This window comes from Typha latifolia, chromosome 9 (genome assembly GCF_019914945.1).
Source record: "Typha latifolia isolate L0001 chromosome 9, TyphaL0001v2, whole genome shotgun sequence".
In the NCBI taxonomy this organism is placed as follows: Eukaryota; Viridiplantae; Streptophyta; class Magnoliopsida; order Poales; family Typhaceae; genus Typha; species Typha latifolia.
Window position 1 is genome coordinate 3,580,767 of NC_133094.1, and position 17,379 is coordinate 3,598,145.

At 35.7% G+C, this 17,379-nt stretch overlaps 2 protein-coding genes across 7 annotated transcripts; one reads left to right on the forward strand and one right to left on the reverse strand.

Annotated features, from left to right (window-relative positions):
* Positions 1 to 481: 481 nt before the first annotated feature.
* On the forward strand, positions 482 to 13,003 carry LOC140795066 (protein MRG1). 6 transcript variants are annotated; one of them, XM_073147431.1, is made up of 11 exons: positions 482 to 753; positions 1,228 to 1,281; positions 1,425 to 1,469; positions 3,057 to 3,202; positions 5,322 to 5,357; positions 7,888 to 7,928; positions 9,037 to 9,138; positions 9,530 to 9,612; positions 9,991 to 10,160; positions 10,748 to 10,832; positions 12,671 to 13,003. In XM_073147431.1, the coding sequence occupies exons 2-11, from the start codon at positions 1,253 to 1,255 to the stop codon at positions 12,750 to 12,752; spliced, it is 819 nt and encodes a 272-aa protein (XP_073003532.1). In that variant the 5' UTR covers positions 482 to 753; positions 1,228 to 1,252; the 3' UTR covers positions 12,753 to 13,003. The 6 variants fall into 6 exon arrangements, with proteins under 6 accessions (XP_073003532.1, XP_073003527.1, XP_073003528.1 ...); XM_073147426.1 differs by having other exon boundaries at positions 1,425 to 1,438; XM_073147427.1 differs by having other exon boundaries at positions 1,425 to 1,438; positions 9,533 to 9,612.
* A 565-nt stretch (positions 13,004 to 13,568) lies between these two features.
* LOC140794600 (uncharacterized) lies at positions 13,569 to 15,776 on the reverse strand. Its single transcript, XM_073146695.1, has 2 exons — positions 15,415 to 15,776; positions 13,569 to 14,177 (listed from the first exon to the last, which is right to left on the reverse strand). Exons 1-2 carry the CDS (start codon positions 15,688 to 15,690, stop codon positions 13,899 to 13,901), a joined length of 555 nt encoding a protein of 184 aa, XP_073002796.1. The 5' UTR covers positions 15,691 to 15,776; the 3' UTR covers positions 13,569 to 13,898.
* Between the last annotated feature and the right edge of the window lie 1,603 nt (positions 15,777 to 17,379).

A 17,379-nucleotide genomic window follows, 5' to 3' on the forward strand; every position in this document is an offset into this window, starting at 1 on the left:
TAGTTATAAACTAATACTGAGATTCTATAATAAATATTTTATTCCTATTTTAGAGGAAAGAATGAGAGAAAAATTAAGAGTAAAACAATTATTTAATTTTAGTTAACATGCTTGAGGTTTTTTTATAGTTTAGGAGATAATATATGTACAAAGAAAAGATTAAGGGGTATATGTAAAAATAGGCATTAGAGAGATGAAAGTTGTAAGCTGTGTTCGGGGGGAGTTATTGTCTATCGTTGGCCTCTATGATAGAATCAGTCGGGGAGGCCTGAGAGGCGGTGGTTTACCCTATGGCGGATGTCAGCGGTTCGAGTCCGCTTATCTCCAGCCCGTGAACTTAGTTGATACTATGATAGCACCGAATTTTTCCAATTCGACAGTTCGAGTTCGATCTATGATTTATCATTCAGTTCAGGGATCTTAGTGTAATTATTCTAAAGAAATAGAAATAGCAGGGTTAAAATTGTAATAATGATAGAGCTGGGGTTGTTTATGAGTGAGTCGAGCACTGGAAGACGATTCCGCCATTTCTTTCTCCGTATCAGTGAGTCCTAAATAGTGCCTTCCACATTCTCCACTGAGAGGCAGCCAAGGGAAGAGATGGGGAGCTCGAACACCGGTGTAGGAGTCAAGGAGGAGAGCTCATTGGAGGGCGGCGGCGCCAACGCCGGAGCCTCCGCCTCCGGTTCCGCCGTCTTCTCCGAGGGCGAGAAGGTCCTCGCCTACCATGGCCCCCGCATCTACGAGGCCAAGGTTCTAGGGTTTCCATTCTTCTCTTACTTCCTCCTCTTGTTCCTGCTTCCCGTTCTCGAACTCCTCTGCGCGCTAGGGCATATTGACCTCTATGTTGACAGGCTAGCTTTTCCTTGGTAACAGAACGTTAGCTGCTGCAATAGTACTTTTGGTTCTATCAGGATGAAAGCCTTCAGTTTATGTATAACATTAGATTGTATCATTTAGAGTTGGGTGAAGTTTTTCTTATTGCCAATTTTTCCTTCTTCCATGTTAACTATTGAAGGTTCACAATTATGTGTTGCTGACGCTTTAGTTTTGAGGTTTCTAAAACTGTCATCTTCCTGTGCCAGCAATAAAAGATGAAAAAGAAATTGCAATACACAAAACCGTCCTTGTAGTGCAGATTGGAATTTTCTTCTTAAGTACCAAATGTGGTGCTTATTCATTTAAAAGATGTGTGCTTATTTGCTTATTCTGTCTTGCCTTGTACAGGTGCAAAAGGTAGATCTTCGAAAGGATGAATGGAAATACTTTGTCCATTATCTTGTAAGTTACCAACTGTTAAACATTTCGATCGCTCCTTTGACCATAGCACATAAAGAATTTGTAGAAGCAATTATTCTTTCTTTTGATTTATTAGTAAAATTATGTGGATTTCATACATATCTATAACGATCCATTTCTTGCAGGGTTGGAATAAGAAGTAAGTACATTTCAGATTCGGAGTGTTTTAAGTATGTTTGCCCTCTTGATTCATCCACATTGGTATGCAGTTGCTGTTTCTATTCCACTTCTATAGATGATTTGACTTTACACTGAAATTCCATATGCACAATCTGCTTAACTTAGCATGATATTTTTACATACTCCATGCAATTGAGAATCTGGACTTATTATTTAACTCATCTGTATGTTCTGTGCAAAAGGTTTAGACTAAGTTTTTACACTATTCACATGGTTTGTGGGGATAGCTAAAAGATTCCCTGTTTCTATTAAAAGATTCAAAGTTCTGTATTTGTCCACAATAGTTGGCATTAGGTTACTTAAAAAAATGTAATTGTTCACTGTGGGACCTTCAGCAGCTGACATTTTCCTTTGTCTAGGTTCATACCCAAAATACACATGCCTTTGGATCCTCTACATGTTTGCACTTCTGCCTTTTGTTAATTAATTCCAACATAATGAAATGCTTACTTCCGATTTAAAGGTTTTAGTGACTTAGAAGTTGTGAGAAGTCCCCTGGGCTGATGGAGGAAAATGGGCCTCATGGAGTTGATCCAGAGAACATGGTTTATGTGGTGACGTACGTAGTTATATGTTGGGCTATATTACTGTCAAGTTGGTAGCATTAAGATGAAGCATGATTAGTGTGAAATCAAGACTGTCGAAATAATTTTGAACGTATAGTTGGTACATAGAACTTGCACTGACTTCTGAACATTTTCTCCTGTCCAATCACTTCTCCCATTTTATTATGTTGCTTTCCTAGTTGGCATGGTTAGCTGGTTTCGTTGAGTGTTTGTTTCACTACTTCTATTTCTCACTTCCTCCACTCTCCTCTGTATCTATCTGTTCACATTTTACTGTTCAAAGTCCCTAATGATCTTTTATTCCCAATCAATGCTACATTCTTTGTTTTCCCACGCTCCATGTAATTACTTCACATTCTTATTACTATCTCTCTTCTCTGCTCTTTGGGCAGCCATTCGGCTGCTATCATTTGTTCTCCCTTCTCATCTACTATCTTACTCTGTCTAGTTCAATTGGTCTATCTGGTGTGGCTTGATTTGTGTACTTGTGCTCTCATCTTGTTTGGTTTTCAAAGCCTGAAGTTGAGTTTGACAAAATCTGGGTCACAGACTATTTATCCTGTACTTGATTTAGCTTAGTTTTAACCTGGCTAAGCCTGCCTTTTTATGAAGTCTGGGAGAAATTTATGTATATGTCTACCTTGAATATCTATTGCGTTTGTTTTTAGACTGTATAGACTATACTGAGATAATGTAAGAAGGTTATGTTAATCTAACTATTAGGCAAGATTATTATGATGTCTTTTAAACTTGTATCCGTGTTATATATAATGCTGAATTTGAATCAGGGATTAGTTTGGAAAGGAAAGTAAGGATCAATTTTCTCGGTGATCTAACAAGATCTGTGATACCTTCCTAATTTTCCTATTTTTGCTCTCTCTTGTACCCTGACTAATAATATATTGCCATTGAGAGAGGAATTTTCCATCCATCCTGCTATATTCCATAGTTCCATGGTAACATATCTTTCATTTCTGTAAACTTAATTCTCTTTGAATTGAATGTCTACAGTTGGGACGAATGGGTAGGGAGTGATCGTCTGTTGAAATTTACTGATGATAATGTCCATAAGCAGCAGGAACTTGAGAAGAACCAGCCTGCAGACAAAACTGCAAAGACAGGGCGATCAACACATAATAAGCCAAAAAGTTCTAATGGTCTGTTTCTTTTTCATTTTGTGCTGCTGTTTGTTGTATGTGGCTTTGGAGGACTTGGTGGTTACAACGGAAAGAGATCAAATTAATATATCAGCATGTTTGCACTTTCATTTACATAAAACTGAGACAGGTTCCTTTTGATTTGCATAGATAGTGGATTCTGCTAAATAGATTATTTCAGCTTAATTATGAAAAATTGGGTTTAGAAAGATCATGGGTTGTGTACTAAATTGTTCTGCACCTTGAAATATGGAAAGCCCTCACTTGTTAGGATATCCATCTATGTCTTTCTGTTCAAATCAGAGGAAAATTTGCACTAAGATATACATTTCAAACTTTGTGTATTCCATCTGAAGTATATGTTGGTTAGACCTCCTTCGCACACATGCACTTAACTAATTGCCTCTACAATGCTTGGGCTTGTTTATTCTATTTTCTATGCCTAATTTTGCATGTGAACTTATTGAATTTGCAATATTAATACTAGTAGTTTCAAACTTTCACTTCATTGTTTTTAACCTTTTTTCAGCATTTCAGTTGACCAGCGAATTACCAATCACACAACAATTCTTGGTTATAAATGATGGAACAATTTGGTTTTAATTGAGTTATTGAGAATTTAAGAGAAACAATTCTTGGGGCTATGTTGCAAAATAGGCAAAGACGAAAAGAGGGTAAAGGCCTAAAAGGTACTAAACGATGCCACTTACACTAATACTAAACTTAAAGAGTTGCATGTAGAGATTTGAAGTCTAGCACTTGCAATATATCTTGCTGTGCTGGAGGAATGAAATTGAAGAATATATTACTTCAGCATTTTTATCCTCTAGGATGACCATACAATACATTAGTTCAAGGGGTCCTGCTAATTGTTTCAGATTATCGTGGAACTCCAGGCATATGTCATTTAACTTTTCAGAACTAACTCCTGAGATTCAGATCCATTTTACTAGTTAGAAGAAAAGGGCCATGGTACTGTAGTCTGAGTAATATAACATTTTTATTGTTTTGTTTGGGAACCACGTCACGTGTTGCCATAATGGTTATTATATAACAACCAAGCCCTAAAGTCCGAAATATTTCGATGTGAAAATTTGTAAATTGAGTGGAATAGGTATATCAGGTAAGTTTTATACTTTTATGTTATAAGTATATATGTTCTACTTTATCTTTGTAAACTTATGGTTTATGCATTTTCCTTTGTTGAACTATTGAACATAATGTCATAACTCATAACAGCTAATAGTAGTTGTATCAGCTATGTTCTCAATTTCAATTGCAAGTACAAAATTGCATGGTTATAACATATATTAAACTTTCAGCTGGATCTATAATTCTATATTATACTGATTTTAAAAATTTTATACTCTTTACTGTCTACATCTGTACTGATTTATCGCAAGGAGAAGTAAATACTGCTAAGATATGACTATGTCGTATTTATTTGTATCCATTCTACTTATCTAGAATCTAGTACTGGCCAGATTCTGAAATATATATGGTTGGGATTTCAGCATGTACACATTATCAGGTCCAACAATGGTTCCAGACTGGATCTGCTAACTCAGATATTACTTCTGTGGTTTGAATAAAGTAGATTAGTTCAGCTTGGTGGTTTATGCTGGGCAATTTCCATCACGTAATGTACAAAATAGGTTGAAGAAGGTGTTGATTGGGTAAGAGCAGAAAATATGATTACATGGCATACCATTTAACATCTTTGTTATTTACAGAAATTGATACAAGGTTAAACTGCACATATTATACATATGACCTGCTTTACCTTTAAGCGGGTAACAAGGCAAATGTTTGTGTGGTTGGTTGCATTTGCATTTTAATCAATTAAGCGAGCTGTATTGATTCCTTTTGTGGATCTGTCACATTTTCTAGTCTTCCATGATAGAGAATACTTGTTAGGAAGATTGATTGTTTGATTGACAGTGTATTTATCTGTGTCCACTCATTTATGCTTCACCTTTTGGTATGTGCATTGCCAATTTCTTAGTTATTTTCTGATATATAGATGACTGTATTATCATCTTCTATGTAGAGTTATTTTAGTTTAGTTTGAATAGTCTAGAATATACAGCGTGACATATGCTTTACTTTGTACTGATAGATGCAAAAGTGGATAAAGAGGACCCGAGGAACCTCTGTAAGACACTTCTTTCTCTTGATTATATCCATGTTATTCTTTTACCTAAAACAGTGGTGCCAAGTCACTGCCGACTTCTCTTGTTCTACTTCATTGCAGAGCATGTTTATGCTCCATCTCCTTCATTGAAACTATATAACTATCTATTTTAGTTCCTTTCTAATTGGTTCATTTGGTAAAGTAACTTGTGGTAATACACGATCTTATTTGGTACTGATTGTGCTGGAAATTCTGGTTTGCTGCTATAGCTTCATGATGTAGCTGAAGAACTTATACAATAGCCTGTCAAATTTGCTTGAAACCAAGAATTGTGTATGATATATTGTACTTGTGCAAGATCAAGGGTTGATATAGTGGTATTAGTTTTATGTTCGTATAGGCAGGATTGGCAACTGAAGCAACTGTTATCAAAAGCTAGAAGCATCTATGTCAATTACATTATCTTTTTTTTTTCCATTTTGATTTTCAAACAAAAACATATTTATAAATAATCTGTGGTACATTTTAGTTAGGTCTCCAGAAGCTAGGCTGATAACAACGAAAGGGAGAGACCACAAAGCACTTCCTTCGAGTATCATTGGAAGCGATAAAGAATGCCAATCTTTGCTAATATTGTCATCATCCAGTTGTTACAAATCGACATCTCAATCTCCGAAAGCCTTTTCCTTGAAATGAGCAGGAACAAGCTGAAGAAATTGAGAATAAGAAATTTGGTCTACCAAAGCTGACATTTGTGATGACTCTATGAGGAAAACCAGGGGTATTTCCACACCATTTGATGATGTTCTGGGGTGAATGGCAGCAATTGAGGCCTTTCGTATTTATAGGCGCTTTTCTTCAGTCTCTTGAAGCCTTTCCTATTCTCGTGGACAAAGGACGAACGAGAAAAAAATAATCCTTGGCTTCCATGCCTTTTGACGATGACATTACTAAGTCATGCACCTTTGCAACACTTCTGCTCTTACTGACTGACCAATTGAAATGACTTACAACGGTGCTTGGTCCATTAAGGCTGGGGCTCAATGTTCCTCAAGGACATGTTTGAGTAGGAATCTCGAGGCTTGAATAAAAATAGCCTGTTCAAAGGCTTGGATTAGGAAAAGAAACAAATTATGGTCCAAACAGAATCAAAATGGTGGTGTAGGAGTAGAACGCCTGGCTCTTATACCAATGATGTAGGACAATGTCCAGGAAGGGATCGAATAAATCAGAAGATAGAAGATAAGTGTGAAAAAACAAGTTTTGAGCTTCAAAGGTGGTTACTCTGGATAGGATAACATTAATACAATGCAATGTTTCTGATTAATGTTCACCCACCAAACCTAAGAGGTTTAATAGGAATAATTTCAGATATTGAGCTTTTGTTATTTGAATTAGATGGAATATTCTCCTTTTAATTCTATTTTGTTAGTAGCTGTTAGGTTAGGTTTATCTCAGGATGTTTTTTGGGCTTGTAAGAGAAAAATGCAGGAGTTAAACTAAATAGGTCCAAGGTGCAGGTATGAAAACTGCAAATTCATAATGTGGCAGTCTAAGCCAGGCCCAACCCGGCCAGTCCGGTTAAGGTAAATGTTATTTGTAGCCAACATTAATCCTGAATCGTCGTCTTCAGTCTGTAGCAGCAATGTAGGACCTTATCATTTCAAAAGGTGAAAATTGATTAAGTAAAATACACAATGCTAATGGGCTAATTAGACCCTTCAAAAAAGGGGCTAATTAGGATGTTTCATTGGTATGTAGATTAGATAGAACATTATTTGAAAGCACGCAATAGGGATTGAGTTATCAGTCATCACACAATTGGTGTTGCTCAATGAAGGACCTTTTCTTTAGAATTTAGTCTTTATAGCACACGCCATGGGATAATTCAGAAATAAGCTTGAGAATATCAGAATATTAAGTTTTAGAACTTAAATAACTTTAAGAGAATGTCAAGTTGTTGATTGTTGTCAACAGAAAATGTAAATTAAAAAATTATTCTTGCCTAAGATGAATAGGCGCAATAGGGTATCTTTAGTAGATTTGTAATATGAGAGAATTAATTGAGATATCCATGAACGTTTACATGACCAAATTAGGAGGTTCCCTGTTATAGTTTTTGGAAAGGTTAATACTTGGTAACATCACGGTAATGAAAGTATATACTAATGAACAAAGATGTAGAATGCTGCTAATCCATAAGTATAACTGTAGGTCCCTTTTATCGCTTCTTTTCCTTGGCCCATTGTTTACAAGTCATTTTATATCAAAAGTCATAATCATTTTAGATATGGTTAATTAGGAATGGATTTTAGAAATCTATAAGATGATTTAACCCTTCTGAGATTGCAAATGTAACAATCATGTCAATGACAAATAGTTTAGATCTCTGATTATTTGGTCCTAATGTTGTGAAATGTTTCTTGTCATAGGCAGCTTCATTTCCTTTTCCATATGTGGCCCCTTTTCTTGTGCAATTGTTATGATCTGTCTGCTGCTTTTTATTGCCTTATAACCTCTTTTAGTTGTGTTGTTTGACATTTAAATGCAGTAGCCAAAGGCAAGAAGCGCAAGAGTCATCCTGGTACTGAGGTGCTATTTTCTTTCTTAAATATATCTAGTTAGTGTTTTGTAATCTATCTGTTAGAGCAATCTATTGTGTTATGCAGTATTACACTGTTTTCTAGGACTATTTAATGTTGCTTTTGCTATTTTCATGTCTCTTTCGTAATTACATGATCAGACAGTTTATGTAATTGCACAATCAACACTGGGTCTTTTATCTTTGAGAAAGAACTAACTTTTTGCTATTCATTTCGAAGGAAAATAAAATTTGCAACATAGTATAATACATATATGTTCAGTGTTAGGTCAAACATTTTTTGGTTGCTGGATTCTGAATGAAATTATGAAGCAATTCCTGTTGGTTTCTTAGTTCTTTTTTATCCTTTTTTTTCCCCTTTGTTTCATTGATTAGGATTTAAAACAAATGCAATTTTATGGTTTGCTCATAAAAAAAAGCGTCTTCTTGTCCACATTCTTGTTGATCAGCAGAATAGCAGGTTACTATCTTAGGTGATCTGACATAATAAATTTATGCAACTTGGAGTCTAACTGCTTGTAGTAATTGTTTGAACTGGTTAAAACTTCATTCACAAATTGTGGATATCTAGATTGGGTGGATGAGCTCTGCAACATCTCTCTTTAGTTCTAATCACTTAAGGTTTTGGTAGATATTTAAATTGCAGACTTGTGTTACATGAGCTCCATGTTAAGACTAAGAGGTTCTGGTCAGCTAATCTTCTAATAAGCTACTTGCCTTCTTTAGGGGGGAAAAAGGTAGAAAAGGAATAATGGGGTACCTTTTTGAGTGTAAATGTTTACTCACTCACCTTGTGTACAGGAATCTTAAATCGTTCTGTTTGCTTTATTAAGGAATGTGTATCCTGAAAATAAACGTAGATAAATGATATATTATGAATTTGCGATATTTTTGGTGATTCAACCACTGAAAAAGGACTCCATTTGCAAAGGATAAATGCTCTATAACACTGCTCTGGGTTCAATTCCTCCTTGTTGCTTAATAGGGAGTCTCGTGGAGGACTTTTTTAATTTTTCATAGTGTTTTGTATACCTTGAACTAAATTCAATTGCTTATTTGATCATGACTTTGACCTTTCTACTGTTTGGCTAATTTCAGGGGGACAGGAGATCACCAGAGAAACTTGTCATGTTACAATTTCCTTTGAACCTTAAGAAGCAGTTACTTGATGATTGGGAGTTTGTAGCTCAGCTGGGTAAGGTAGTTAAAGTCCTTTAACATTCTATTTCATCTTTTGTAAAATAAAAGAAATACATCACCTAGCTATGTCTCATTATATTATATTGTGATTTTGTAGTGGAAAGTCAACTTATGGCGTCTGGAGTGCAGAAATGACTTTTTTCAATTTCTTCATTATTGCCAAACCTCCTTATTATTAGCTTATTTCCTTATAAATAGTCATTCTCTTTCTATAACATTCTTTGCGTTCATCTTTCAACTACATTTTAACATTTAACAGCTCCACAGTTCTTTTTGGCTCTTTACTCATCTTTGTACTTGATTTATTTATCTTATTTTTGGTAACTGTTGTCTTCATTTTAAGATAATATTATGTTTAACCTAACTGCTCAACAATCCTCTTATGTTGTAGCAGCTTGTCAAACTTCCCTGTTCCCCAAATGTTGATGATATCTTGAAAAGCTACTTAGAATATCGGACAAAGAAGGATGGCATGTGAGTATCAGATGAGATAAACAGAAATTTCTGCTGATGCATACTCAAGTGGTTCATTCATCGGGTTTATTTTTTCATATATTTATCTTTATTTATGTTCTTTTTCATATATTTATATTTATTGTCGGTTCATGGTGTCAGTTTACTGTCTTCCATTGTTTATGTTTTATGTTGTTCTCAAGTTCCGTGCAACCATTTTATTCAAAGATGTTCAAAGTTCCACAGATTTAGCTTCTTGATATTCTTTGTTTCCCATTATTTTAATTGCAGGATGCTATCTATCTTTCTATTTCTTTCACTCAGTAATTGTACCTTTACTGGATGTAGCAATTCCCATGCCTTATAACTGTGTTTTCTATTCAATTTTTGTGATTGAAGGATTGCTGAATCTGTTGGGGAGATTCTGAAAGGGATACGTTGCTACTTTGACAAAGCATTGCCTGCAATGCTTCTTTATAAAAAGGAGAGGCAACAGTATCATGAAGCAGTACAGGGTAATACCGCACCTTCAACAATATATGGTGCCGAACACCTACTGCGCCTTTTTGGTATGCGCACACTGGTGCTTTTTTCTTTTCATCTTAAGCTTATACTTGGGCAAAAATATGTGCTTCATCCACTGTATACTAAATATTAGTATCATGTAGCCTTATTCATGTATTTCTGGTAACTTATATTTGCATATTGTATGCTACTACATTGATTCTCCTTTGTATATTTTTGTCGCTAGTAAGGAGAGGCAACAATATTGCATAACTCACGTATTTTGCTCGTCAGTTTTAGTTACTATGTATACCTGAGCAGTCTCAGGTCAAGTTCAAGCTGAGTTGTAGTCTCATATGTATGCATAACATGCAATCTACCTGCAAAGGTTCTGCAATTTTCAGTTTTAATCATGACTGGTTAATCTTGTGATCAAAGGTCTAAACTCCAATCTATCTTGGCTTGCCATAGAAAGTCATGGTACACCATAAACCTACCATAACAAGACTGCACACATTTATTATTTCATAATCAAGTTTTTGGAATAACAATATTTACGAAGATGATAGCCGGTTTACTTCTGGGAGTGTTTTTAGTCGTAGTTCTTTGATTTATAGTACGTTAGATTCTAATTGTGTTTTACCAATTGCAGTCAAGTTGCCTGAATTACTTGCTTATGTCAACATGGAAGAGGAGGCACTTACAAAACTGCAGCAGAAGTTGTTAGACTTTCTCAAGTATAGTGGCCCTTCTCTATTTAATTTCTCAGTACCTTTGTAACTTTATTGGTTTGATTTTCTTAGTATTCACAATTGCAATTAGTCCAAGGTAACAAAGTTGTATATAGGTATGTTTTCCTTTAGAATCCATTCCCTTTGTTGGTCAAGTCTTGTGTCTTTACTCCATTCATGACTGAAAGTAGTTAAGAGCAAATATGTTACATGATTATAATCACATTACTTTACCTTGCCAGTAAAGGTTAAGTTAGTTGATTGTGTTGTATTGTGTCATGCAGTAATTATATAGTAGCCAACCTTGTTTTAGTAGTGCATAATTGCATATGTTATGTATATAAGTGCTGATGTTGTTCAAACATAATTCGTGCATTCATATAATTGTCCCATGTGATTATGCACAGCTCTTTCTGTTTTTGTTGATCCCTCCATTGCAAGCTAACCAGAAAACAGGCTGACCTTATTAACGAATCTAATCTCATTTTAGTGGGGACTCAGGGTTGATACAAATTACAACTAATAGCATGTATGTACTTGTATGTATGTGATGGGTTATGCTGTAGAATCTATGTGGAACTTTTGTAAAAGATTTATCACTTATTTGACCACAGGATGTCTTTAATTTTTATAAAAATCTAATAATTTTGACATTGGTATAAGGATATATTTCCAAATTCTTAGGTGAAACTATGGATACAAAGGTGTTCAGTCTGTCTCAATAAAATATTAAAATATGCACACATGTTTACATATATGAAGCATCTTCTGCTAAATTCAGTCAAATTCTTTTTCTGGTAAATTTAGTTGGGAAGGAACTCCTGAAATATGTGAACTACCTTCTATAATTTATCATTGCATTCTAAAGTACAACCAGCTGCAGGATAACCTTCCATGGCCTCCTCTACTCTACTAGAGGATTGAGTGAAAGGAAGATGAGGTCATGAAAGCATCTTGAATTCTTGATACCCAAAAAAATAACATAGACCATCTGAGATTATTGGATAAAAGATTGCAATAGTAAATTTTACAGGCCTCTTTGTGATTTGCATCAAAAGAGAATACGAATAACAAAGATGTCTCCTTTTGTTTCTGTTTGTTCGATTTTTTGCACATCCAGTGCCAAATTCTCTTTATAAATAGTGATGATCTATCTTTAGTGATACTAAGGGCACTTTTTGGCTTTTGGTATCATACTTGATACTTGTTTTCGTTTTGCCTGTATAAGTCCAGTGACAAAAAAAAGAAAAAAAAAAAGAACTGAAACATGTAATGGCTGTACCTAGTTATTTTTATCAGTTAACACAAGTTACCCATTAATTTGAAAACCTTTGATAGTGTAATTTTTCATTAACCTTCATTTATCAGATATTTGTACAGCACTGAAGAGATAACTTACCTGGAATTTATCATTTACTGTTAAAATGAAACATACAAATGAGAGAGATTATATTCCCTGTTGGCTCTTCTCTTATATATCTATGCAATTGATGCCCAAATTTGTTAATGTTTCTCTACAAAGGAAAAACTGGCTTTTAAACAAACTCATAAATATGAAAAAAATAAATTTAAACAAGGTGGAACAAGCCCTGAACTATTAGACTTTGGCAAAACAATGGAAATAAAGGATTCCAATCATCATCATGAACATGAAAATTAATTTACTTATTTGCCGTGATTAATTTAAACTTATTTTAGGTTTCAAGTCTCATTCTATTTATCTACTGTGGTATTCTGACAACTGGTTTAAAGCATGCCCATGAAACCCATATGAATGCCCATTTCTACTATGAGTTAATGAGGTTTCTACCATATATTTTGAAGCATTCTCTTTTCTTTTTCAGGTTTCTGCAGAAGAACCAGAGCTCCTTTTTCCTCTCTGCATATGATGGCTCTAATGGTGAAGATGAGACAGATGCTAAATAACAACTTGCCAATCAGCTCGTGGTGGCTATGTGCATTAATCTGTCAAGGAATCGCCAGGCTAATCACCTTACTGTTATTTCTCTTCGGTTCAAGTCTTAATATTTGCTGCTTGTAGTATTGAGATATGTTTTCGATACATTTGTGGTGAAATTGAGCCCTTGTAGCCCTTTAGTAGGCTAATCACCCTACTAATGTTGTACTTTCTACTAAAACAAAGGAAAAAAAAGAGGTTATTGCTGCCTTCAATTAAATGGACAACCTTCTACTATTATTTCTATGTGGCGTGGAAGTTTTGAAAATCCAACATATTTTTGTTGGTGGTGAATGTGATAGAATCGCTTACTTTTGCAAGTTTCATGATATATTTGATCAGGATTCCCAGGTAGAAGTTGGGTACTATTGCTTACTTAAGTTGTGACAGTTATGGGCATGTATTGATAGTTTAACACCCCAAGAGTGAGTTGGTAGGGGTAAAGGTGACCATTTATTTTGTCTCCAATTATTTTTCTAGACGTTGGATTACTGGATAGAAGTTTATAGACTGCTGCTGGTTCTCTTTACTCTTTGGAGATCCTTTTTGTGTGCTGTATATTGGGCTATGGGAGAATATAACTCAGATAATCAAGAGTTAAAGCGGATTAACTGAATTGAGAATTATCTCCTATCTGATGGTCTTATGAGCCACAGCCAATAGTTTTCTGACTATTTGTCTGCTATGGTGCATTTTATGGTTGTTTCCTGCTGCAGTCCATACTTGTAGATTGAAATGAATATATTCCATCCGCATCCATTGATGTATTAAGTAACAGAAGAATCTTTATGGAAATGGATTTAACTGAAGAGAGACATAAAAGGAGGTACATGAATTGCTTGCCGTGTAAGATCTGCAACAAACTCTCCCCGCTCAGTTCTCATGTTCCAAAGATAACCTCTACCAAAAGCCTTACAAGAACTGTGGGGCAAAATATTATCGGTTTTGGATCAAAATATAAACAAAAAGCATAAGCTCCAAGAAGAACAATCTGACAGGTCTTTGCACATCTTCAGGCTTTCCAATAGATGATATTTATGCCTTGCCATAATCACATGGAATGTTAAGGGATGCTACCCAAACCATTGGCCCACATTTTCACTTACCAGACATTTTCACTGTTTCAGTTCATCATCGTCATCGTCGTCGTCTGTTTCATTATCTGTAGACTCATCCTTAGTAGGTAGTTCTGCACCATTATCAGTTTTATTCTTCTTCTCTTTCTTCCTTTGTTTCTTCTTCTGGCGTTTCAAGCGCTTCTTTGCAGTTCGTTCCTCTGCAGCTTTTAACCTTTCCTCCCTTCGCAAGGTAAACTCAGCTATCTCTTTCCTCCTCTGGTAGTCCTTGTCCATCCTTGTGATTCGATCCTGTTCCTTCCGTCTCATTTGCCGATACTGTTAAACACATTTAGTTGAAAAAAAAATTGCACCACAAATGAGCATATTACTTTAGTTAAATTAGAACATAGAAAATAATACAAAAGGGTGTGTTCCCCACATGGTAGCCGTAGCGCCCATTAGTGTGTCCTATATAAATTCTAAGTTCTATCAGATATCATTATCTACAAGGAGAAGAATTTAACACTGTTGGGTTATCTGGGAAATTATGCATAAGATTAATTCAAAAGAAAAGACATGCAGGAGAAGATAACTAAAGATCACCTACCACAGAAGAGTAAAAGGACAATAATATGGGCAAAAGTGCTATAGTTGGATTTAGGTCATTGCATACATAGAGTTTCCAAGAAAAATATCATCTTAATTAGCTCTAATGATCTCCTAACCTGTTGCATAGATAAATAGAACTTACACATACCCTCATCAACAGTAACATACGGACTTGAAAGTAATGGATAAATTTGTTCTGCCTCAACAACTAATGCATCAACTAGTAATATACTGACCTATCTTAAAATTTGACAACTTCCAGTGGCAGTCCTTCAATCTGGTTTCTTTTATGAGGGAACTTCCATTTAGACATCTACTTTATAGAAATCTTAGTTTGGCAATAACATAGATCACTCATGAGGGCAACTTCAATAGCTAAAGATGATGGCAATACCTTGCTTGTAGACTTCAGATTTACAAGACACACTAAGATTTACAAGAAGTTACGCAATTTAAAGAGAGATTGATCTATTTCTGACTTCTTTTGATGTTAGATGAAGAAAAGAGGTTACAATATTATAATGACGACGACAGATCATTATGTTTCAAGTCATTTGAAACCTCTACAATTACCTACTGTAACTTTGTAACCCTTTTCATCACCAAATACATCCTTATTACTGCTTCTATTGAAATAATATCTTGTTCTTCCTCCAGCTGAATTAAGAATTGACACTAGATGTCTCCATTTGAACAATTTCACATATCCCCTAAGTTGAATCAGCAAACACAACAAAATCCTTAAACCACTAATAGTTCACTCCTTCGAAGAGCACCAAAGAGTTCAAAGAGATTAGCTTCAATTACTATTCTTTCTCAGGAGACGAGAGATTTAGCTGCCATCCACCTTCATGAACATAACAACCCACCACTTTACGAGGCACTCTTTACATTCCTTAAAACAAGTGAAAAAGGAGGAACTTTTCAAGAAGAAAGTAAGGGAAAAATGAGAAGAAGAAGCCACCTGATGGAAGTCGCCGGAGCCTGATCCGGCGGAGCTACCCGAAGTATTGCTAACCCTAACTGGGACGTTCTCCATGATCCTCCTCAGCTTCACCTCCAGCTCTTCTTCGTCCTCCCTCAACACCACCCCGCTCTTCCCGCCCTCGACGACGGCGAGCTCTCTGCCCGCCACCCCGGCGCCGCCATCTCTTGACGGAGCAGGTACCAACTGCAGATCACGTCCGCCCCCGCCCCCGCCCCCGCCCCCGCCGCCGCCATCTCTCGGTGGCGCAGACATCGCCGTCGTACGAGTGCAGCTAAGACAAAACCCTAGACGAGACGCTAACGTCGATTTCGATTTCGATTTCGAAGACGAAGAGGCGTTTGTCGTAACGGGTCGGGTTGGGCCAATTTGCTTTAAGAGAGAGAGGTTTAGCCCAATACTAATTGGTTAAATGGATCTGGATCCAAATGCTACTGTAGCCGTTGCAATTGGGCCATAACTAATTGGGCCTGTTTGATACTCAGAATTTAAAATCCGGATTGTTTTCCAGAACTAGAGAATTTGGACGCCGTTTTAGTTTTTGGCAATGTTAGAAATCCTCCATATTTATCTCCAAATAGGTATTAGAAATTAAAAACTTTAGAATTTGTAAATAATTATATTACTCTAGTAATTTGAATCCCGCCCTAGTGGGGGAGGGGGGGAGTCATGCATAAAATATTTTTACGGATAATTTTATACACACTCTTAAATATAAATTAGATATATCTATCACTTTACCCACATCTTATTTTTCTAGTTGCAAAATGTAACAATTATTTTGAATTATATAAAATTTTATGTTTTGAATAAGTATGTTAATTGTAATAAAAATTCTGCTTAGAAAATATGCATCTTTATCACACCCCTCTATTTTGTGGTAAAATTTTGTGCATAATTTTATTAATGTTTGACCAAAATATGTATAAATAAGTGTTTGTTGTAAAATATATTTAAAGGTGTCATAATTCATAAATAAGTATCATTTATGCACAAATCAAATGTCACTTTAGTCAGTCATTCAGGCTTTACATAAATTTAAGACACCAGAACAAGCTTGCCAATGCAAAAGCAACCCATAATAAGGACTCTAAATGACATACCCTGTAATAATTTTGATACTTCAAGTACTTCGCATGGCAAGAAGAGGATTCAACACTTGATTTCATATGCAATGTTCATCGAAAGAGAGAAAGATAAAACTCAAACTAACCACCATAATCTCTAGTAGCATAGCAAAGATACAAAACAAACTAGATACATGCCTTCTCCAACAAATGAATTCAAAAGGCATCTTTATTGGCAGGTTTTTCATTAGAATTTATTTAAGAATTACCTAAGTTAAGTAATCAAACATTTCTCTTTCTCTTTTTTTGTTTGAAGAATAGTCCGAGGACTAAGCCATTCATTAAAATTCAGATTACAGTAGATGTTTTCAGGAGGGTTAGACCACTCCCTACATGCATGGTTAGTAGCAGCAAACTTAGCTAGATTGTTAGCTAAAGTATTGTTGCTTCTCCTAGTGAAGCAAATCCTTAACAAAGGCGTATTAGAAATCAAAGATCGACATTCAGCAACTCTAGAGGCAATGTGCCAAGGCACATCAACCAAGTTTTGATCATTTAAGAGGGAGGGTGACTAGAGTCTAACAATCACTGAAGATCCATATGTTTCTACCCTTGGCTAACCTCGTTGCTTCCTTGATTGATATGGGCAAAGCTTGGGCTTCCTCTTGAGGTTGATAAAGGGAACTCAGTTAACACTATTGTGGCTCCTCTCACGTTAGATCTATGCCAAGCAGCGTCCGACCAATCAATGATGTCTCCTTCGCTAGGGGAGAGGAGAGGTTGTGAACAATGGTGGGTCCACTACGTTGTAGGTCCACAGGAGTAAACCCGTCAAATCTTTTAGGAAGTTGAAACAGCCAAGCTAGATGTTCACAAT

What these genes read in the sequence shown, in the direction of transcription:
- LOC140795066 (XM_073147426.1), top strand. Translation starts at nt 601, where the DNA reads ATGGGGAGCTCGAACACCGGTGTAGGAGTCAAGGAGGAGAGCTCATTG. An exon ending in TTGTAGCTCAGCTGGGTAAG is followed by an intron (nt 9,139 to 9,529) that starts GTAGTTAAAGTC and finishes CTTATGTTGTAG; the next exon opens with CAGCTTGTCAAACTTCCCTG. An exon ending in ACACCTACTGCGCCTTTTTG is followed by an intron (nt 10,161 to 10,747) that starts GTATGCGCACAC and finishes TACCAATTGCAG; the next exon opens with TCAAGTTGCCTGAATTACTT.
- LOC140794600 (XM_073146695.1), bottom strand. Translation starts at nt 15,690, where the DNA reads ATGTCTGCGCCACCGAGAGATGGCGGCGGCGGGGGCGGGGGCGGGGGC. An exon ending in GCTCCGGCGACTTCCATCAG is followed by an intron (nt 14,178 to 15,414) that starts GTGGCTTCTTCT and finishes TGTGTTTAACAG; the next exon opens with TATCGGCAAATGAGACGGAA.